This window comes from Cucurbita moschata, unplaced genomic scaffold (assembly GCF_002738365.1).
Source record: "Cucurbita moschata cultivar Rifu unplaced genomic scaffold, Cmos_1.0 Cmo_Scf00059, whole genome shotgun sequence".
NCBI lineage: Eukaryota > Viridiplantae > Streptophyta > Magnoliopsida > Cucurbitales > Cucurbitaceae > Cucurbita > Cucurbita moschata.
In genome coordinates, this window is record NW_019268575.1 from 878,686 (window position 1) to 899,941 (window position 21,256).

The 21,256-nt window shown below is 36.3% G+C and overlaps 2 protein-coding genes across 2 annotated transcripts; both read right to left on the reverse strand.

Annotated features, from left to right (window-relative positions):
* Positions 1–12,319: 12,319 nt before the first annotated feature.
* Positions 12,320–13,273, reverse strand: LOC111436721. The gene has a single exon (XM_023074435.1). The coding sequence runs from the start codon at positions 13,271–13,273 to the stop codon at positions 12,320–12,322; it is 954 nt and encodes a 317-aa protein (XP_022930203.1).
* A 3,473-nt stretch (positions 13,274–16,746) lies between these two features.
* Positions 16,747–17,904, reverse strand: LOC111436722 (proline-rich proteoglycan 2-like). The gene is made up of 2 exons (XM_023074437.1): positions 17,262–17,904; positions 16,747–17,186 (listed from the first exon to the last, which is right to left on the reverse strand). Exons 1-2 carry the CDS (start codon positions 17,902–17,904, stop codon positions 16,747–16,749), a joined length of 1,083 nt encoding a protein of 360 aa, XP_022930205.1.
* Positions 17,905–21,256: the final 3,352 nt, after the last annotated feature.

Genomic DNA, 21,256 nt, shown 5'->3' on the forward strand with positions numbered 1-21,256 from the left:
ACAAATTCAATTATTTTTTGGAAGTCTAAAAAACAAACAAAGACTTGAAAGTTCCACTGTCTGAACCAGCATTATTGTATTGTGATAATCAAGCAGCATTACACATAGCTGCCAATCAAGTTTTTCACGAATGTACGAAGCACATTGAAATAGTTTGTCATATAGTTCGAGAAAAGTTACAAGCTGGAACCATCAAACCGTGTTATGTTTTGACTAAAATGCAATTGGCAGATATTTTCATAAAGTTTTGGGAAGACATCAATTTGATTTTTTGAAAGACAAGTTGGATGTGATTGACATACCCTCTCTAACTTGTAGGGGGTATTTGTTGGATTTTATGTCCTACCACTTATAGTTTATAAACAAAAACATATTCTATTTTCAATAAAGTTATCATTGATGTTAATTCAGTAAAGATTGTCATTGAATAAAGTGAATTTTACTATCATTAATATTCAATAAACTAAGAATACTCTGACTATAGTATGTGTTGGGTTTTATGTCATACAACTCATAGTTTGTAAACAAAAACATATTATGTTTTCAATAAAGTTATTATTGATGTTTATTCAGTAAAGATTGTCATTGAATAAAGTGAATTTTACTATCATTAATATTCAATAAACTAAGAATACTCTGACTATAGTATGTGTTAGGTTTTATGTCACACAACTCATAGTTTGTAAACAAAAACATATTATGTTTTCAATAAAGTTATTATTGATGTTTATTCAGTAAAGATCGTTATTCAATAAAGTGAATGTTCATTAATCTAAATCTAATAAACTAAGAACACTCTAGCTATAGTATGATTACTTGAACTATATGTAGAGACATAAGAGTGGATCAAGTTTAAGTATATAGTCAAAATGATCTATGGTATAGGGATAAGGCTGAGTACCTTATTCTGGGGACACTATGGATGCGGCCCACTTTTGTATATGATATAAACAATGTGATCACTAAATTGTAATGTGGAGACATGTGAGTGGGGGCGTCCTATGCAATATTGCATAAGATCGGACCATGAAGAAAACCACTCTCACTTCCTGTGTTTACAGTTGATCAGACCATGGTTTGTGCTTTACCAATCTTCTCATATCATATTGGACAAATTTAGATAAAAATTCTCTCATTTAGATACCCAATTATGTAGGAGTCATTAATTAACACACTTTCCATACTTTTAAAATTGATTTAAAGGTGACTAATATTTAATAAGATTTGATGGAGAATATGATGGTTAAAATTCTTGTATATTACATTGAAGGTGTAATAGCCCAAAAAAATAAACAAATAAACCAAGAAAAACAAAAGATTATAAAAAGAAAGTCTATTATATACAGAATTGAACTTGAAATTAATGTCATGGGTCCACATAGGTTGACTTTGATACAAAGAACAAAATCGAACTATAACTAAGGATAGATTGGTGACACTACATAAGCTAATCACGTAACTGGCCTTACTATCGGCATGGTTATATTTGATGTTGACACATTCCTTTGGTTCTGCACGTGTCATATATACTGATATCTGTAAATTATTTATGGATCAATATGCTTATGATATGTTATGTATATGTTATAATATGTGCATTGTATGATAATACTTACGGTACAATGTTTTCAATGATATGGTTGAGATAGGATACGAGAAGAAGTGAATTTAAAGTAATAATGGGAGTAAGACAAGTTCATGAAACGTTAAGGTTAGGTTATGTATCGAAGTGCTATGTATATGAGAGATTGATAAAAACGATATGGTCACGATCGATTGATAAAAGAATATGGTTAGGTTATGGGTAGAAAGGGATAGGATTATAATAGATTGTTAAAACAATAGCGTTAGAATACGTTCATATGACAATATACGTTGTGATTGGATATGAAAGTGATATGAAATATGTTATGGTAGGAGATGTGTGATAAATTAACATATTTGTGATATGATATACTGTGATGCGATATGTTATGGTATGAGATGTATATAAGGAGATGTTATGTTAAAAGTTTGGAAAGTTACGTTATGTCTTTTAAATTTTATGTATATAACATGATATGAATGACATGAAATCACGATAAATGGCATGAAATATAACCCTATTAGAGTTATGTATGATACGAGAATTGAAAAATGATATGATATTTACGGAACGCTAGCGGGGTTATATTAAATAATAATGACAATGGAAAAATATTGGTACCTCATGCATTATGTGTGCTCGTGCCTTGGGGGATACACCTATTCCATCACGAGGGTACGAGCGCGTACACCACTATGCAGGTGAAGTAACATTATGTTTTACATAATGCTGCCGTGACGGTTACTAATTCTAATGGATGTCCGGCATGGGGATCTACCAGAGCAGGCAGGTCGACAAGAAAAGGGGTCCAGCGGTGTGTGAAATGTCTGGTGAGCCCAATACTCACAAGTATGGGTTGTAGGTAGAGTATATGGTACACATCCAAGCTGCCCAATAGGATAGTGTCGTAGGAAAAGAGACTGATATGATAAGTCTCACCATTGCGTTCGCATAGTCATGCATTTAACCCCGATAGTGGGGTCACTTACTGAGTATTTCTAAAAATACTCAAGTAACGTGCTACCTCTATTTCAGGTTAAGGCAAGACATTCCTGTACGGCTCACAACGACATCGCAACTCAAGACCATGACACATGCATAAGGTGGTCGTATTATTTTCTTAGACTTAGCTAGATTAGGATGCTTTTAATTTAAACGTTTATTTATTTTATTTTGTCTTTTGTTGTGTCATTTTTAAAAGTTTTTTCAAAACACGTACGTCCATGGCTGTGTTTCAAGCTGAAGGTTATGTTTTATGAAAGTTTAAATGAAATATTTCCACATTCTATGTTTATGACATGTATACAGTAGCAACCTTAAATTAAGTAGAAAATTTTGGGTCGTTACAGAATGCTTAGAAAATGCATGATAAATAGATGTTGTCTATTAAAACTGTACCGACCGAAATTTTTCTAGTTAATTTAAGGTCGCCACTATATACATATCATGAACATTGAATGCAGCCATGGACTTACATGTTTTGAAATCACCTTTAAAAGACAACACAACAAAAGACTAAATAAACGTTTAAATTAAAAACATCATGTTCTAGCTAGCCAAAGTCTATGAAAATAAATACGACTACCCGATGCATGTGTCATGGTCTCGAGTTGTGACGCCGTTGTCAGCCGTACCATAATGCTTTTCCTTAACCTGAAACAGAAGTTCCACGTGACTTGAGTATTTAAATAAATACTCAGTAAGTGACCCCACTATGGGGTGTTTAAATGCAAGAACATGCCAATGCAATGACAGGACCTATCCTTTAAATCTATTTTTCTACGGTACTATCCTAGTCGGTAAGTTTGATATGTACAATATACTCTACACACAGTTGATATGTGCGAGTATGGACTAACCAATCAATTCGCACACCACTGGGCCACTTTCCCTGTTGTGTGAGCATACTCTGGGAGCTATTTAGGCCAGACACTCGTAAGAATTAGTAATCGTCACGGCAGCATTAGGTTAAACTTAATGTTCGTTTTCCTGCCTGACCGACGCAACATTATGATAAACATAATGAACGTTTTTCTGCTTGGTCATCATAGCATTATGATAACCATAATTATTGTTTTTCCGCCTCGTAACGTACTCGTCCGTACTATCGTGAAGGGTAAAGGGTATCCCCCAATGCATGAGCAAACAATAATGCATGAGGTCGCAATATTTTTCCATTTTAATTATCATTTAATACAACCCCGCTAGTGTTCCGTACACATCATATCGTTTTTCATATCATTTCACATACCGTTTATATCATATCTTTCTTGCATATGTCGGTGTTGTATTTCATGCTAGTTCGTTGTTTTGCATGTCAATCACATCTATCATTCAAATTACATAAATATATGATATCATAACTGTGACGAATCATAATAATTTTTTTTTTTAAAAAAAAACTCAATCGCCGAAAATTCCATGGGGTCACAGAATCACATTTCTCGACCCCTACAATTCGCCGAAAACCTCCTGCCACGCTCCTCAAGCCTCTCAGAATCACCTGCAATGAAGAAAATGATGAACGAAGGAGAAAATCGAGAGAGAAAAAGAGGGAACACCAAAGTTTTTTTTGCGAGCGAAAAATCAAACTTCGGCACCCCAAAATCGTTAGCCTCGATTCCTAAACCGACCAAGCAACGCCGCAAAAGTGACAACAAGCCTAAATACGTCCATCACAAATGAACACACACCGCTTAGTCGTCGTCCGTCCATGGACTTCCAACAACTATGAAACTTCGTGAGAGAGAGGAGGAGAAGTCGACAGAGGGATAGCAAGAGAAAAAGGAAGAGAGACGATGTCGGAAATGTGGTGGGAAGAAGAGAGAAAATCTTTGAAAATCGCATATGAAATCGGTCGAAGAAGAAAGGATCCGTCGGACCCAAACCAGATACCTGTAAACCCTTAAGTCTGACGACCCAACACGATATGTGTCACTCATGCAGACGACCCATATCCCTTCGGTCCATTAAATCTGACGGCCCAACATGATATGTGTCACTCATGCACATGGTCCATTCAATTAAAATCGATGACCCATGTGTCAGTCATGCAGACACCAAACTCATATAGACATACCCCTTCGGCCCATTAAATTCGACGACCCAACACGCGTGTCCGTTTCGTAGTCCGCAACGCATCGCCTCTTGAAGGAGACACGTGTCACGCAATAAATTGACGGCCCTTCGGCCCAGTAAACAGACGGCCCAACACGCATTCCCTCGTGGCCCAGCCTCACGACCCGCACCCGAGGACACGACCTGGAGTCCGTGGCTCAACCCGGAACGCCAATCGACACGCACATCCTCCCCTACAACGACACATGTCGCGCATGCGGATGCGTCCTTCAGCTTGGTATAGACATGTAATAGACCGTTTCCTAGGTTTTTTACCATTCTGAAACCATTTTTTACCTTAGTGAAGCCAAATAAGGTCAATATATCACCCTATCTCTAATTTACATTAATTTTTGATATAAACGTGAGTTATTAACGTAAAGAAGATGAACGTTCTAATAGGAGTCAACTCTCAACAATCTTTGGAGCAGCTCTCGAGGAATGAGAGCTTGCGTTAATTAAATTAGAACGTACTTCGGCTAAGGCCAACCATGTAAGTGGTCTTACTATAGGATAGGCTAAAAATTGTTTGAGTTATGGTGATGTAGGAGTTGTGTCGTACGATGCCATATGTTAATATATGATGATGTATGAGATAAGATGATGTATGAGTTGTACCGTATGATGCTGTATACCAGTACATGATGATGTATGAGTGTATGATGATGTATGAGTTATGATAATGTATGAGTTATGATGATGTGTTTGTTATGATGCTTGATGATGTGTATTTCGATGAATGACGTACTTGACATGCTTGATGCACTTTTATTGCAATATGATGAGTATGACGATTGTGTGACGTTTACCTTAACATGATGATGTTTTTCATATTGAGCATGCTATATGATGAGGAGTGTCATATTGCTTCATGTCGTTAGATCCACATAGGACACAACCCTAAGAGCATGAAAATGATATTAATATAAATATGTTTTGAATAAACTTAAATGAAAAAGGTAGTTTTAATTAATTTATTTTTTTTGTTAATTTTAGTATTGAAATTGAGTCGTTGAAGAAAAAGGCCAAAAGGAAAACTAGAGGCAACTTTGGAGTTAGAAAATGATATCATATGGATGACAAATTTTAGCCTTTAGAAAACCTATAAATTAGGTTATTTTCCATTGTAAAATGCAGAGCAAGAGGAGCCAGTAGAGCAAGAAGAGTTGTCTCATTTAAGTACGTACAGTGTAATAGAAAAACAGTTTTTCCAAAATTCCTTGTCTCCTTGTCTCTCCCCTCTCGACATCTCACTCACAGTTTTGTGAGTGTTATTTTCAACAATTTGGTATCAGAGCGAGCGTTTATTGTCTCTCTCCTCTCGACATCTCACTCACAGTTATGATGGGACAAATGCCGCTACCACGATTAACGAAGACAAACTACGAGAATTGGAGCATCCAAATGAAAGCTCTTCTAGGTTCTCAAGACGCATGGGAGGTGGTTGAAGAAGGTTTCGAAGAACCAAAGGATACCACGGGTTATACGGCGGCGCAAAAAAAAAAACGTTAAAAGAATTACAATCAAAGGATAAGGCAACATTATACATGCTGTTCCGGCCTGTTGGACGAGTTGGGCTTTGAGAAGATTTCCAGGGCAACTACTTCAAAAGAAGCGTGAGATACTTTAGAAAAAGTGTTCAAATGAACCGACTGAGTCAAGCAAGTGCGTCTCCAAACTCTGCGTGGCGAGTTTGAGAGAATGAAGATGAAGGAGTTTGAAAATGTATCTGACTACATTACGCGCGTACAAACCGTTGCAAATCAACTAAATCGAAATGGAGAAATGTTACCTGAGACGCGGGTTGTGGAGAAGATCTTGAGGTCTAACCGACAACTTCGAGAATGTTGTATGTGCCATAGAAGAGTCAAAGAACTTAGCGAAGAGTCGATGAGCTCGTCGGTTCTCTAGAGAAACACGAGTAACTTAAGAAAAAGAAGGAGGAGACGCTCAATCAAGCACTTCAGAATAAGGTATCAACAAATGATGAAAATGTACTTACTTTCAAAATATTCAAGTTCGAGGTCGAGGAAGTTGCGGGAATGGTCGAGGTAGTCAAGACAGCAAAAATTAAGAAATTTATAAGGAGAAGAGACTGTCGAGCCAAGCAAATTGGGGTGGAAGAGGACGCAGTCGAGGAAGAGGCGGCCGATCAAACATCTAGTGTTACAAATGGAAAAAATATAGTCATTATGGGAATGATTGTAACTCCGATAAATGTTACAATTGTGGCAGAATGGAGCACGTTGCAAAAGCCAGTCGAGCCAAAAAAAGGGTGGAAGGAGCAACCAACCTAGCCTTGGAAGACGTAATAGATGAAGGTCTTCTCTTGATGGCTCAAGATGAAGAGAACATCAACAACGACACTCTATGGTACCTCGACTAAAGGAAAACAACCATATATGCGGTCACGAGCACCTATTCAAAGAGATGCAAAAGATTAAAGATGGTCATGTGTCATTTGAAGATGCGTCAAAGATGGAGGTCAAATGCCGATGTACGAAACATTTCTTGCAAAAGGATGGTGTAATGGGGTCAATCCAAGATGTTTATTACATACTTGACCTCAAGACCAACATATTGAGTATGGGGCATCTCACAGAGAAAGGTTACTCGATATTCTTTAGGAGTGCCTGCTACACGTGAAGGATAAGAAAGGGCGTTTGGTTGCTCGAGTCAAGATAGGAAGAAATCGAATGTACAAATTAAACTTAAAAAGCATACGAGAAAAGTGTTTGCGAGTCGACGTAGAAGACAAGGCATCACTATGGTATTTCGTTTTCGTCAGCTACATCATGGCGATCTAAAGGAGTTAGCGAAGAAGAATATGGTACATGGGTTACCAAACATGGACTTTGAAGGAAAAATTTGTGAAGAATGCGTGCAAGCATGCGAGAATTTGAGTTCAAAAGAAGGCTAAATTTTGGGCTAAACAATCTCTCGAATTGATCCATATAGATATATGTGGACCAATTACCCTCAAGTTCTTCAGTGGAAAGAGGTATTTCATTTCCTTTATCAATGATTACTCATGGAAAACTTGGGATTACTTTCTGAGAGGAAAATCCGACGCATTCTAGGTGTTCAAAAAGTTCAAAGGAATGGTGGAGAAGGAAACTGGTAGACACATCAAAGCTGTATGATCCGATAGAGGTGGCGGGTATACTTTGATGGCTTTCATGGAGTACTATGAGAAGCAAGGCATAAGGCGATTTCAAACCGCATCGTACATCCCTTGTTAGATAAAACCTGAGTTTTTCCTTATTTAGATTCACATGATTACATTAATTCTCCGTTTGAACATTTGACAAACACGTCGAATGGATTAACGAAGTTTTAGACGGCAATTTTGTAGGAAGTGGCACAGATTCAGTTGCCACTCTCCAGCCGCAGTCAAAATGCGCCATCTACGAACAGTATCGATGTCCACGTGCGAAGTTAGATGATCAAACACCATGAGAGGCTTGGAGAGGACAAAAGCCTACAATCTCTCATCTCAAAGTATTCGGTAGTGTGGCTTATGCTCACGTACCGGATCACGAAGAACGAAGCTCGAAGACCAAAGCAAAAGGTATATCTTTATTGGATATGATGAGAAGACAAAAGGATACAAACTACTTGGCCTGATTAACAGGATGGTGATAGTGATTCGTGATGTGCAAGTAAATGAAGCAAGCGAATGGGGTTGGAACAATTCGACGGAAGTCAATATCGAAGTTGGAGAATCATCAATCGATGCACCAACAAGTGCACCAACAGACTCAAAATTTCCAATGATGAAGATGAACCACGAAAACCCAAATGCAAAGTTTGCGAGATTTGTATGACTCAACAAATGAGGTACACCTTGTATGTCTTCTGGCAGATGCTGAAAAAATCAGCTTCGAAAAGGCGGTGCGAGACACGAAGTGGCAAACTGCCATGGATGAGGAAATTAAAGCGACTCATCGCAACAACACATGAGATATGACATAATTACCGGAAGGAAGTCAGCCAATAGGTGTGAAGTGGGTATTCAAGAAAAAGATGAATGCTCAGGGGGAGATTGAGCGGTACAAGGCGCGACTTGTTGCGAAGAGATACAAGCAAAAGACGGGAATTGACTATGACGAAGTGTTTGCTCCCATCAATAGAATAGAAACAATCCGATTGCTCATTTCCCAAGCAGCTCAATTCAAATGGCCGATTTTTCAAATGGATGTCAAGTCAGTACTCTTGAATGGTGTGCTTTAAGAAGAAGTATACCTCGAACAACCTCTCGAGTACATGAAAATTGGTGAAGCAAAAAAGATACTAAAATAAACTAATTAATACCTTTAACATTTTTAGATATAGTTCATTAAAATAAACTAATTAATTGTAACCAAATTAATATCATTCAATCAAATATAAGGAAGACTCTTGACCTCATGACATACGCCTAAACTAAATCTGAATCTTTTTGTTTGTTTTTGTCTTATATAGCTAAATCTGCTTACACCTTTTTTTTTTCTTTTTATGTATGACAGAATTACTAATCATTCTAGGGAGTAAGTTTTGAAGAGAGATATTTGGGAAAGGAGATGTGAGAAATGGGTGGAGAGAGAGGGATGAGTTACCATTTTTGTTAATTATTATTTATTTTTTTGGGCTATTAAAAAAACAATATTAAATTATGCAATTTTATAAAAAAACAAATTAAAAAGAATTTTTATCGATGAGTTATCGTTAAATTATCGAATTTTAATCATAACTAAATAAATGAACATACAATACTATTTGTTTGATGGCAAGTGACAATAAAATTAAGAAAACCACTCCTCTATCATCAAACCTCTCCAAACGAAAAATCTACTACATCTAATTTTTTTTATCCTCATATATCACTTGTAAATGTAATTGATATGTTTATCATCTTTTTTATCTTATCAATAGACTAAAAATATTAAATTTATCGTATTTAATTTTGTTTCTATCGATAATTCCTTTCGTATTTAATTTAAAATGTCTATAATGGTACAATATAAAATTATATATTAGTAATATATGAATGTAAAATAAAAATTACGTCAGAATATCTCAAAAATTGTAATTTATAGGCTATCATATTTAAAATTATGCAAATTATTCGACCCATTAAATTTTTGCAGAATGACTAAAGTCTCACTAATTAACATGTATTATATCATTTGAAAATATTCAAAATCGCATAAATTTTATAGAAACTCTCATATTTATGTCCATGATTGTTAAATTATATATTGTTAACCAATGATGTAGAAATAACAAATTATGTGTTCATAGGTAATAGAGCTTTTGAGTAAAAGGTAAAGAAATCTTATTATCAAAGTTCTAGACTAAAAAGATTCTAAGACTAAATTATTCTATTTCAGGTCGATTATTAGAGAGCGTTGTCATAAAGGTGGATCATCTCATTAGATAAAAGATAGAAAATTAATGACCTCATTATAATACATCTTTAGAGACCGCTTGCTACTATCACGAGGCCTCATAATAAATTTAATGGAGGACTTTCAGGAGATGTTGCTGGATTAGGACCAGTTGGTGCACGCCTCTTGGTGCCTAAACTTGAGAGAGAGCTTTCAAGAGATGTTGCTGGATTTGGGCCAGTTGGGGCACGCCTCTTGGTTCCTAAATCGAATGGCGGTGTTTCCGGAGGTGTTGCTGGAATTGGTCCAGTTGGGACACGCCTCTTGGTGCCTAAATTTAAGGGACGTCTTTCAGGAGATGTTGCTAGATTTGGGCCAGTTGGTACACGCCCCTTGGTCCCTAAACCCAATGGAGGCGTTTCGGGAGATGTTGCTGGATTTGGTCCAGTTGGGACATGCCTCTTGGTGACTAAATTTAAGGGAGGGCTTTCAAGAGATGTTGCTGGATTTGAGCCAGTTAGGACACGTCTCTTAGCCCCTAGCCCCAATGGAGGCATTTCGGGAGATGTCGCTGGATTTGGTCCTGTTGGAACACGCCTATATGAATTTGGCTTCTAAGAGACAACTCTTCTAGCATTGCTTGTTGTCATTTCTCATTATCTCTTGCTTCCAAGAGACAACTCTTCTAGCATTGCTTGCTGCCATTTCTCATTATCTCTTGCTTCCATATATGAATTTGGCTCCTCAAGTGAAAGAAAACACATCCCAGCTTCTTCATTCAACTCAATATAATTAGAGTAAATTTCACTTTACGATCGAAATTTTCTTGGACTAGATGAGACGTATGAATCGTCTCCTGGTGATGAATTGTCTCCTGGTGATAAATCATTTGTTGGTGATGAATTGTCTCCCAATAGAGTCCCTGACGATTCTCCCCGCTCTTCTAAAATGTCCTCTTCATTCACATAGACCTGTGGATCATAATGAACAGCGAATTTACCACCTTCCTTATTTTCTTCAAATTGCTGCACATCCCATTTATATTCTTCTTCTTCTAGAAACTTGACGTCTCGGCTGATATGAAGTCTTTTCGCTTTAGGATCATACAAACGATAACCTTTTGAACCTACTTCATATCCCACGAAAATCATTGGCACACTTCGGTCTTGTAATTTGGTTAAATTTGGTGTAGTATGTCTTGCATACGTCAGGCTTCCGAACACTCTAAAATGCTCTACATTAGGCTTTCTTCTTCTCCATTTCTCATAAGGAGTTGCTTCAATTACACTCTTCGTTGGGGATCTATTAAGGATGTAGACAGCTGTCTTCACCGCTTCTGCCCAGAAATACATCGGCAAATTTTTGCACTTCAACATGCTTCGCACCATTGCAATAACAATTTGGTTTCGTCGTTCAACCACACTATTTTGTTGCGGAGAATAGGGTGCTGTTAAATATCTTTTAATCCCACTACTCTCACAATATTCTTTGAACTCAATACTTGTAAATTTCTCCACCTCTATCAGTTCTAAGCGCTTGCAATTTCTTTCTGGATTCAGTTTCAATTTTATTTTTTACACGTTTGAATCCCAATAATGCATCAGATTTATTTTTGAGCAATTCAATCCACATATATCTACTAAAATCATCTACCAATAGAAAAAAGAATTTATTATCTCCATGAGTTGTTGGAGTAATTGGACCACACAAATCGCCATGCACCAATTGTAGAACACTAACGGCCAAAAAATTCGCTTGTTGTGGGAATGGTGTTCTTCGTTGTTTAGTGATTACACAACTATCACAAACTTGTTTATACTTTCAACATGCGGAATTCCTTTCACCATTTGTTTCGTAGACAGGTTTCTTAAAGCCTCAAAATTCAAATGCTCATATCTAGCATGCCACAACCAAGAATCTTAAGCAACTTACCAAGTAGACATGTTGGTTTCGTTGTTTTTAGGCTAATTGTATATAGCCTATTTCTTGACCGCTTCACTTTTTCCAAGAACTCCTTTGCCTTTGTGAAAATAACAAGTAAACCATGTTCGATCTCAACTTTACAGCCCTGTTCGTCCAATTGTCCTAAACTTATAATGTTACTTTTAAGTTTAGGAATGAAATATACATCGGAAAGGATACAGTGATCTCCATTTTTACATTGCAGCATCACATCTCCACGTATCTCTACAAGTGATCCATCTCCGAACTTCACTGTGCCGGTCACTGACTCGTTCAATTCCGAGAATCAACTTCGACAACCAGTCATATGATTGCTAGCTCCCGTATCTAGAAACCAAGTGTTGTTTTTCTTCTCAATTTCTTCTGGGACAACCTTTTCTTCATAAAGAGTCATCTCCGTCAATTCTAGTGAACTGAGAGTTCGGACTTCACAAACTTGTGTTGTAAGTAAGGCTGGCTCATCCTCATCACCTTGCATCTCAGTCAAGTGTGCCTGATCCTCCCTTTTCTTCGATCTACTGTGGGATGCATAATGGCCAATCTTTTGACAATTATAACACTTCACCTTCCAACATTCTGAGGTATAGTGGCCTAGGCCTTGACAATTGTAACATTTTACCTTGCTCTTGTCACCCTTCTTCTCTTGATATAACGAGTCATTTCCACGTCCATGACCTCTCCCTCTCCAGCGATCACTACGACCTCGCCCTCGGCTATGAACTCCATTGTCGCTACGTTTTTTCTCGAACGTTGAACTTTCACCTTTGCCTTTTGATTCTTTTGCTTTCCATTCTCCTTGAGTCAATAAGACAATTTCAGCATTCTTTTTGTTGCCACCGATCCGTTCCTCGTATGCTTTAAGACGGCCGATGACTTCCTCCATGGTTATCACCTTTAAATCGGCAAATTGCTCTATTGTCGATGTGATATGAAGAAACTTAGAAGGTACTGAACGGAGAAATTTTTTCACCAAGTATGCCTCTTCAAACTTGTCTCCAAAAGTACGTATTTTATTAACAACTCCTGTCAACCTTGCTGCATAATCATCAGTAGTCTCGGACTCCTTCATATTCATAATTTCGAACTCAATCTTCAGAGTTTGGATCTTTGCCTCCTTTACACGTTCAGCACCGACATGAATAGTTTTTAACGTCTGCCATACTTCTTTTCCTGTCTCTTTCTCTGCTAACAAAAACAACATCTCCTCAAGGATTGCTTGATAGATAGCTGCTAAGACCATTTGATCCTTCCTTTCATCAAGACTATCGCAGACTCAGTTGAAACGCTTGCGTCCCACACCCCTTGAGCACGCAAATAGACCTTCATCTTCATAGCCCATGTTGAGTAGTTGGTTCTCGATAATGTCGGGTATTGGAGTGATACCAGACCTTCCTTTGTTGAACACTTCGACGAATCTCCTCTCTCTCTAGTGTTGTTATTATTTCTCGGCATGATCTTTGGCATGTAACCACGCTTTGATACCAAATGACAGAAACACCCCTACAAGAAGGTGATTTTTGCACAATAACGTTATTCTCTAAGAGAGACAATACTTAGAAAATAAACAAAACCAACTTACTTGTTTTATTTAACTTGTTACACAGTACATATATAGACAGAAAAAAACTAACTTCTTACAATCTTAGCCACACATTAATAACTGCTAATAACTTCCCTTGATCCTATCCACAAATACTAAAACTGACATAATTTAAAATACAAACAGTAAATACAAATGAATTACGGTTAATACAGGATAAAATAAACTAACAGAATGGGGCACGTTGCAAAAGCCTGTCGAGCCGAAAAAAGGGTTGAAGGAGCAACCAACCTAGCCTTGGAAGACGTAACAGATGAAGGTCTTCTCTTGATGGCTCAAGATGAAGAGAACATCAACAACGACACTCTGTGGTACCTCGACTAAGGGAAAGAGACCATATGTGCGGTCACGAGCACCTATTCAAACAGATGTAGAAGATTGAAGATGGTCATGTGTCATTTGAAGATGCGTCAAAGGTAGTTTTCGACAAATACAAGAAGATGATGAGCAAGACAGATGTCAGAATCATTTAAATTTATGGGGGAGTTTTGTTGAGAATAACCGCAAATGAAAAAGGTAGTTTTAATTTTAATTTTTTAATTTTTTAATTTTTTTTTTGTTAATTTTAGTAAGTTTTGAAATTTAGCGGTTGGAAAAAAAGAAGGTCAAAACGAAAATGAAAGACCAATAACTGATTAGAAATGGGGTAGAAAATGATGACATATGGGATAGACAATTTTAGCCTTTGGAAAACCTATAAATTAGGTTGTTTTCCATGGTGAAATGTAGAGCAAGTAGAGCAACCAGAGTTGTCTCATTTAAGAAAAGTGTAATAGAAAAAGGGTATTTTCAGAATTCTTTGTCTCCTTGTCTCTCCCCTCTCGACATCTCCCTCACAGCTTCGTGAGTGTTATTTTCATTAAATTGGTATCAGAGCGAGTCTTATTTTCAACAAAAATATCCACGAGTGTGTGTTACCTTTAGTAATAAGGAGATGAGACTGAAGGGTTTTGTTAGATGAGACATTATGATGAATTTAGAGGGACCTCATGCATATTGTATGTTCATAAGCATAGGGCTTCTTTCCTTAGAGATGATGAGTGCGAACGCGCATAGTATGATGATGAGTGTGAATACGCACAGTAGGATGATGAGCGTGATGATGATGAGTGTGAATGCACACAGTATGATGATAAGGGTGTTCATGAGGCACATGACACTATGGCGTTCTACCGACCTCCAAACGTCGCTACAGATTAGCTTGAACAGTGGGTCCAAGGGGTGTGCGAGCGCCCTATGGATTCACGCATGTGTGAGTCGTGTGTAGGGAAGTACTACACATCCAATTTTTCCAAGACTAGAGGCGACCCTTATGATGTCAGAGATAGGTCCTAAATCATGTTTGCATGTGTTTGCATTTGTATGACCCCCTACCCCTATTGTGGGGCCACTTACTGAGTAATCGTCGAAATACTCATGTCGTGTGCCACATCATTTTTAAGGTAAAGAACAGGTGCACTTGTATGGAAGACGACGGCATCGCGAGTAGAGACTGTAGCACGTGCATAGCGTAGTCACATATTTAAATTCCTAGTCATATATTAGAATAGGTTGTTTTGCATTTCATAATCGTATCATATCATAAACACTTTGTGGTCATATCTTAACCTAACTTATTATAGCCTAAACCTTCTTATATCTATCACAATCATATCGTTTCATGAACGTACATTTGTCATATCGTTATAGGAGCGTATCCTAACGCTATCGTTCTATCGTTCTATCAGAATCCTATCCCTTTCTACCCATAATCTAACCATATTATTTCATCAATTGATTGTGATAATATTGTTTTTATGAATCTCTCATATCCATAACACTTCGATACGTAACCTAACCTTAACGTTTCATGAACATACCTTACTTCTATCATTACATTATGTTTAGTGCATTCTTCTCGTATTCTATCTCAAACATATCATTGAATACATCGTACCATAAGTATTATCATACAATTCACGTATTATAACGTATACATATCAAATCATAAGCATATCGATCGATAAACAATTTGCACATATCAATATATATGACGCGTGCAGAACCACATGTCACGTGTCAACATCCAATATAATCATGCTGATAGTAAAGTCACTTACCTGATTAGCTTAGGCTGATGTAACGAAATTTATCCTTAATGAAAATTCGATTCTTTCCCTTGAAATCCAAGTTAACCTATGTGAGCCCATGACATTAGTTTCAAGTTCAAATTTCTACACAATTATTTCTCTAATTTAAAAGTAAAGGATATGTTTATCATCTTTTTATCTTATCAATAGACTAAAAATAGTAAATCTATCATATTTATATTAGTTTTTAACGCTAATTCTTTTCGTATTTAATTTAAAATGTCTATAATGATACAATATAAAAATTATATATTAGTTATATATGAATGTAAAATAAAAATTAGGTCCCAATATCTAAGAAATTGTAATTTATAGGCTGTCATATTTAAAATTATGCAAATTATTTGACCCATTAAATTTTTGCAGAATGACTAAAGTCTCACTAATTAACATGTATTATATCATTTGAAAATATTCAAAGTTGCATAAATTTTATAGAAATTTTCATATTTATGTCCATGATTGTTAAATTATATAATGTTAATCAATGATGTAGAAATAAAAATGATCTATTCATGTGTAATAGAGCTTTTGAATAAAAGGTAAAGAAATCTTATTATCAAAGTTTTAGATTAAAAAGATTATAAGACTAAATTATAGTCTTTCATGCCCATTATTAGAGTCCCTTGTCATAAAGTGGATCATCTCAATATAGAAGAAAGAAAATTAATGACCTCATTATAATACATCTTTAGAGACCCTAATTAAACTTGCTACTATCACGAGGCCTCATAATAAATTTAATGGAGGACTTTCAGGAGATGTTGCTATATTAGGGCCAGTTGGTACACTCCTCTTAATGCCTAGACCCAATGGAGGCGATTCGGGAGATGTTACTGGATTTTGTCCAGTTGAGACACTCCTCTTAGTGCCTAAACTTGAGGGAGGGCTTTCAGGAGATGTTGCTAGATTTTGGCCAGTTGGGACACGCCTCTTAGTGCCTAGACCCAATTGAGGTGTTTCGAGAGATGTTGTAGGATTTGGTCAAGTTGGGACACGCCTCTTGGTGCCTAAATTTAAGGGAGGCCTTTCAGGAGATGTTGCTGGATTTAGGCCAATTGGTACACGCCTCTTGGTCCCTAAACCCAATGGAGGCGTTTCGAGAGATGTTGCTTGATTTGGTCTAGTTGGGACACGCCTCTTGGTGACTAAATTTAAAGGAGGGCTTTCAGAAGATGTTGCTAGATTTGGGCCAGTTGGGACACGTCTCTTAGCCCCTAGACCCAATGGAGGCGTTTCTAGAGATGTCGCTGGATTTGGTCCTGTTAGGACACGCCTCTTGATCCCTAAACTTGATGGAGGGCTTTGAGGAGATGTTGCTGGTTTAGAGCCAGTTGGTACACACCTCTTAATGCCTAGACCCAATGGAGGCGTTTCGGGAGATGTTACTATATTTGGTCCGGTTGGGACACTCCTCTTGGTGCCTAAACTTTAGAGAGGGCTTTCAGGAGATGTTGCTGGATTTGGGCCAGTTGGGACACGCCTCTTGGTCCGTAAACCCAATGGAGGCGTTTCGGGAGGTGTTGTTGGATTTGGTTCAGTTGGGACAAGCTTCTTGGTTCCTAAATTTAAGGGAGGCCTTTTAGGAGATGTTGGTTGATTTGGGCCAGTTGGTACACGCCTTTTGGTCTCTAAACCCAATGGAGGCGTTTCGGGAGATGTTGCTAGATTTGGTCTAGTTGGGACACGTCTCTTGGTGACTAAATTTAAGGGAGGGCTTTCTGAAGATGTTGCTGGATTTGGTCCTTTTGGGACACGCCTCTTGGTCCCTAAACTTGACGGAGGGCTTTGAGGAGATGTTGCTGGATTTGGGCCAGTTGAGACACACCTCTTAGTTCCTAGACCCAATGGAGGCGTTTTGGGAGATGTTGCTCGATTTGGTCCAGTTGGGACACGCCTCTTCGTGCCTAAATTTAAGCGAGGGCTTTCCGGAGATGTTTTTGGATTTGGGCTAGTTGGGACATGCCTCTTAGCCCTTAAACCCAATGGAGGAATTTCGAGAGATGTTGCTGGATTTGGTCCTATTGGGACACGCCTCTTGGTGCCAAAATTTACGGGAGGGCTTTCAGGAGATGTTGGTGGATTTGGGCCAATTGGGACATGCCTCTTGGTCCCAAACCCAATGGAGGCGTTTCGGGACATGTTGTTGGATTTGGTCCAGTTGGGACACGCCTTTTGAGACCCAATTAAATCACATTGCCACTCTCATCCCATTTTGCCTCAAGAGCATTGAGATTGGACAAAATAGCAACAAGAGAGATCAACAAGAAGACATAAACCATATTGACATTTTTAAGCAAGCTGATTTTGCCTTCACACAATGAAATCACAACTTTATATAAACTTTGGTGAACAACTAATTTAGAAATGTATTAATAAATGATATTTTTATGGTTGAGTTTTCCTAATTTATTTGTAACAAATAACTTTTGAAAATTAATTATGCCCTAAAAGAAATATATCTAACCATTTCAATCTAATTTATTTTAGAAAAATTTCAACCAACATTAATTTTAATTCTGGAAGGAAAATATTCTAATTTAGAATCTAATTAAAATATTTCCATCTAATTTTAATTCTAAACGTGCATGTTACCTTTTTGTTTTTTTGTTTTTATCGGTAAGTATTACATTTCTCACTCCCTTAACCATATTTTTCTTTTTTGTAATATAGTTCTTAGAAACATATCAAAAAATTTAATCTCCCCAAAAGCATATGCTAAAAATATTTTCGATATAGTTATTTTCTTATTTCTAATATTATAAAAAATTAATAGTTTCTTCCCCTAAAAATATATTGAAAAAGTATAAAATAGATCTAAAATATATTAAAAAAGAATTATAGCATAAAACATATTCTTGGTAACCCATGAGTATAGTTTTTAAAATTAATAGTACTTTTGATTTCTAAGACAACATTTCAAAAATATAATCCTTTAAAATTTTAAATAAAAATTGGAATTTACCCTCGGTTTTCATCTAAAATTTGTGTATAAACTCGATTTTGATATAATTTAAATATAAATACATATATACATATAAATAAATGTATGTATGTACCTATGCTTTACATATGTTGTTTTACTTTGCCAAAATTTTTAACTTGTTGTTTGGGTCACCTTTGTGCTTTAAGAATCCTTTCATATCCGGACAAATTTAGATAAAAATCTTCACATTTAGATACCCAATTATGTAGGACCCCGTTAATTGACACACTTTTCATACTTTTCAAATTGATTTAAAGATGACTAAATATTTAATAAGCTTTGATTGAATATGGTGGTTAAAATTCTTGTATATGTAATAGCCCAAAAAAATAAACAAATAAACCAAGAAAAAAATAGATTATAAAAACAAAGTCTCTTATATAGATAATTGAACTTGAAATTGATGTCATGGGTCCACATAGGTTGACTTGGATACAAAGAACAAAAATCGAACTCTTGTTAAGGATAAATTGGTGACACTACTTAAGCTAATCACGTAACTGGCCTTACTATCGACATGGTTATATTTGAGGTTGATACATTACTTTGGTTCTGCACGTATCATATATATTGATATGTGTAAATTGTTTGTGGATCGATATGCTTATAATATGTTATGTATATGTTATAATATGTGAATTGTATGATAATACTTACGGTACAATATTTTCAATGATATTGTTGAGATAGGATTCGAGAAGGATGCACTGAATGTAAAGTAATGATAGGAGTAAGACAAGTTCATGAAACGTCTAGTTAGGTTACCTATCGAAGTGCTATATATACGACACATTGATAAAAACGATATGGTCACGATCGATTGATAAAAGAATATGGTTAGGTTATGGGTAAAAAGGGATAAGATTATGATATATTGTTAAAACAATAGTGTTAGAATACGTTCATATGACATGATTATGATATGACATGTGAACGAGGGATATATACATATATATATGTAAAGGATATGACTGTAAGATGTAAAGGAACGCTAAGGCTATGATAAGTTAGGGAACGATATGACCACGAAGTTTTTGCGATATGATATGACATGTGAACGAGAGATACATGCATACATACATATATATATATATATATATGTTGTGATTTGATATGAAAGTGTTATGAAAGATGTTATGGTATGAGATGTGTGATAAATTAATATGTTTATGATATGATATATGAGGAGATGTTATGTTAGATGTTCGGAACGTGACGTTATGTCTTTTAAATTTTATGTATACAACATGATATGAATGACATGAAATGTGAACGAGAGATACATGCATACATACATATATATATATATATATATGTTGTGATTTGATATGAAAGTGTTATGAAAGATGTTATGGTATGAGATGTGTGATAAATTAATATGTTTATGATATGAATATGAAAGTGTTATGAAAGATGTTATGGTATGAGATGTGTGATAAATTAATATGTTTATGATATGATATATGAGGAGATGTTATGTTAGATGTTCGGAACGTGACGTTATGTCTTTTAAATTTTATGTATACAACATGATATGAATGACATGAAATGTGAACGAGAGATACATGCATACATACATATATATATATATATATATGTTGTGATTTGATATGAAAGTGTTATGAAAGATGTTATGGTATGAGATGTGTGATAAATTAATATGTTTATGATATGATATATGAGGAGATGTTATGTTAGATGTTCGGAACGTGACGTTATGTCTTTTAAATTTTATGTATACAACATGATATGAATGACATGAAATCACGATAAATGGCATGAAATATAATCCTGTTAGAGTTATGTATGATATGAGAACTGAAAAATGAGAAATAATATGATATGAATGATAAACGATATGTGAAATGATATGAAAAATGATATGATATTTAAGGAACGCTGGCGGGGTTATATTGAATAATAATGACAATGGAAAAATATTGGTACCTCATGCATTATATGTGCTCATGCCTTGGGGGATACACCTATTCCATCACGAGGGTACGAACGCGTACACCATTATGCAGGTGAAGTAACATTATGTTTTACATAATGCTGCCGTGACGGTTACTAATTCTAATGGATGTCCAGCATGGGAAGCTACCAGAGCAGGCAGGCCGACAAGAAAAGGGGTCCTGCGGTGTGTGAAATGTCTTGTGAGCCCATACTCACAAGTATGGGTTGTATGTAGAGTATATAGTACACATCCAAGCTGCCCATTAGGATAGTGTCGTAGGAAAAGAGACTAATATGATAAGTCTCACCATTGCATTCACATAGTCATGCATTTAACCTCAGTGGGGTCACTTACTGAGTATTTCTAAAAATACTCAAGTAATGTGCTACCTCTATTTCAGGTTAAGGCAAGACATTCCTGTACTGCTGACGACGACATCGCAACTCGAGACCATGACACATTCATAGGGTGGTCGTATTATTTTCGTAGACTTAGCTAGATTAGGATGTTTTTAATTTAAATGTTTATTTATTTTATTTTATCTTTTGTTG

Coding starts and splice junctions, on each gene's coding strand:
- LOC111436721 (XM_023074435.1), bottom strand. CDS start 13,273: ATGGTCTTAGCAGCTATCTATCAAGCAATCCTTGAGGAGATGTTGTTT.
- LOC111436722 (XM_023074437.1), bottom strand. CDS start 17,904: ATGTCCCGAAACGCCTCCATTGGGTTTGGGACCAAGAGGCATGTCCCA. Junction 17,187..17,261: donor TCCCGAAACGCCTCCATTGG/GTTTACGGACCA, acceptor TCTAAAGTTTAG/GCACCAAGAGGAGTGTCCCA.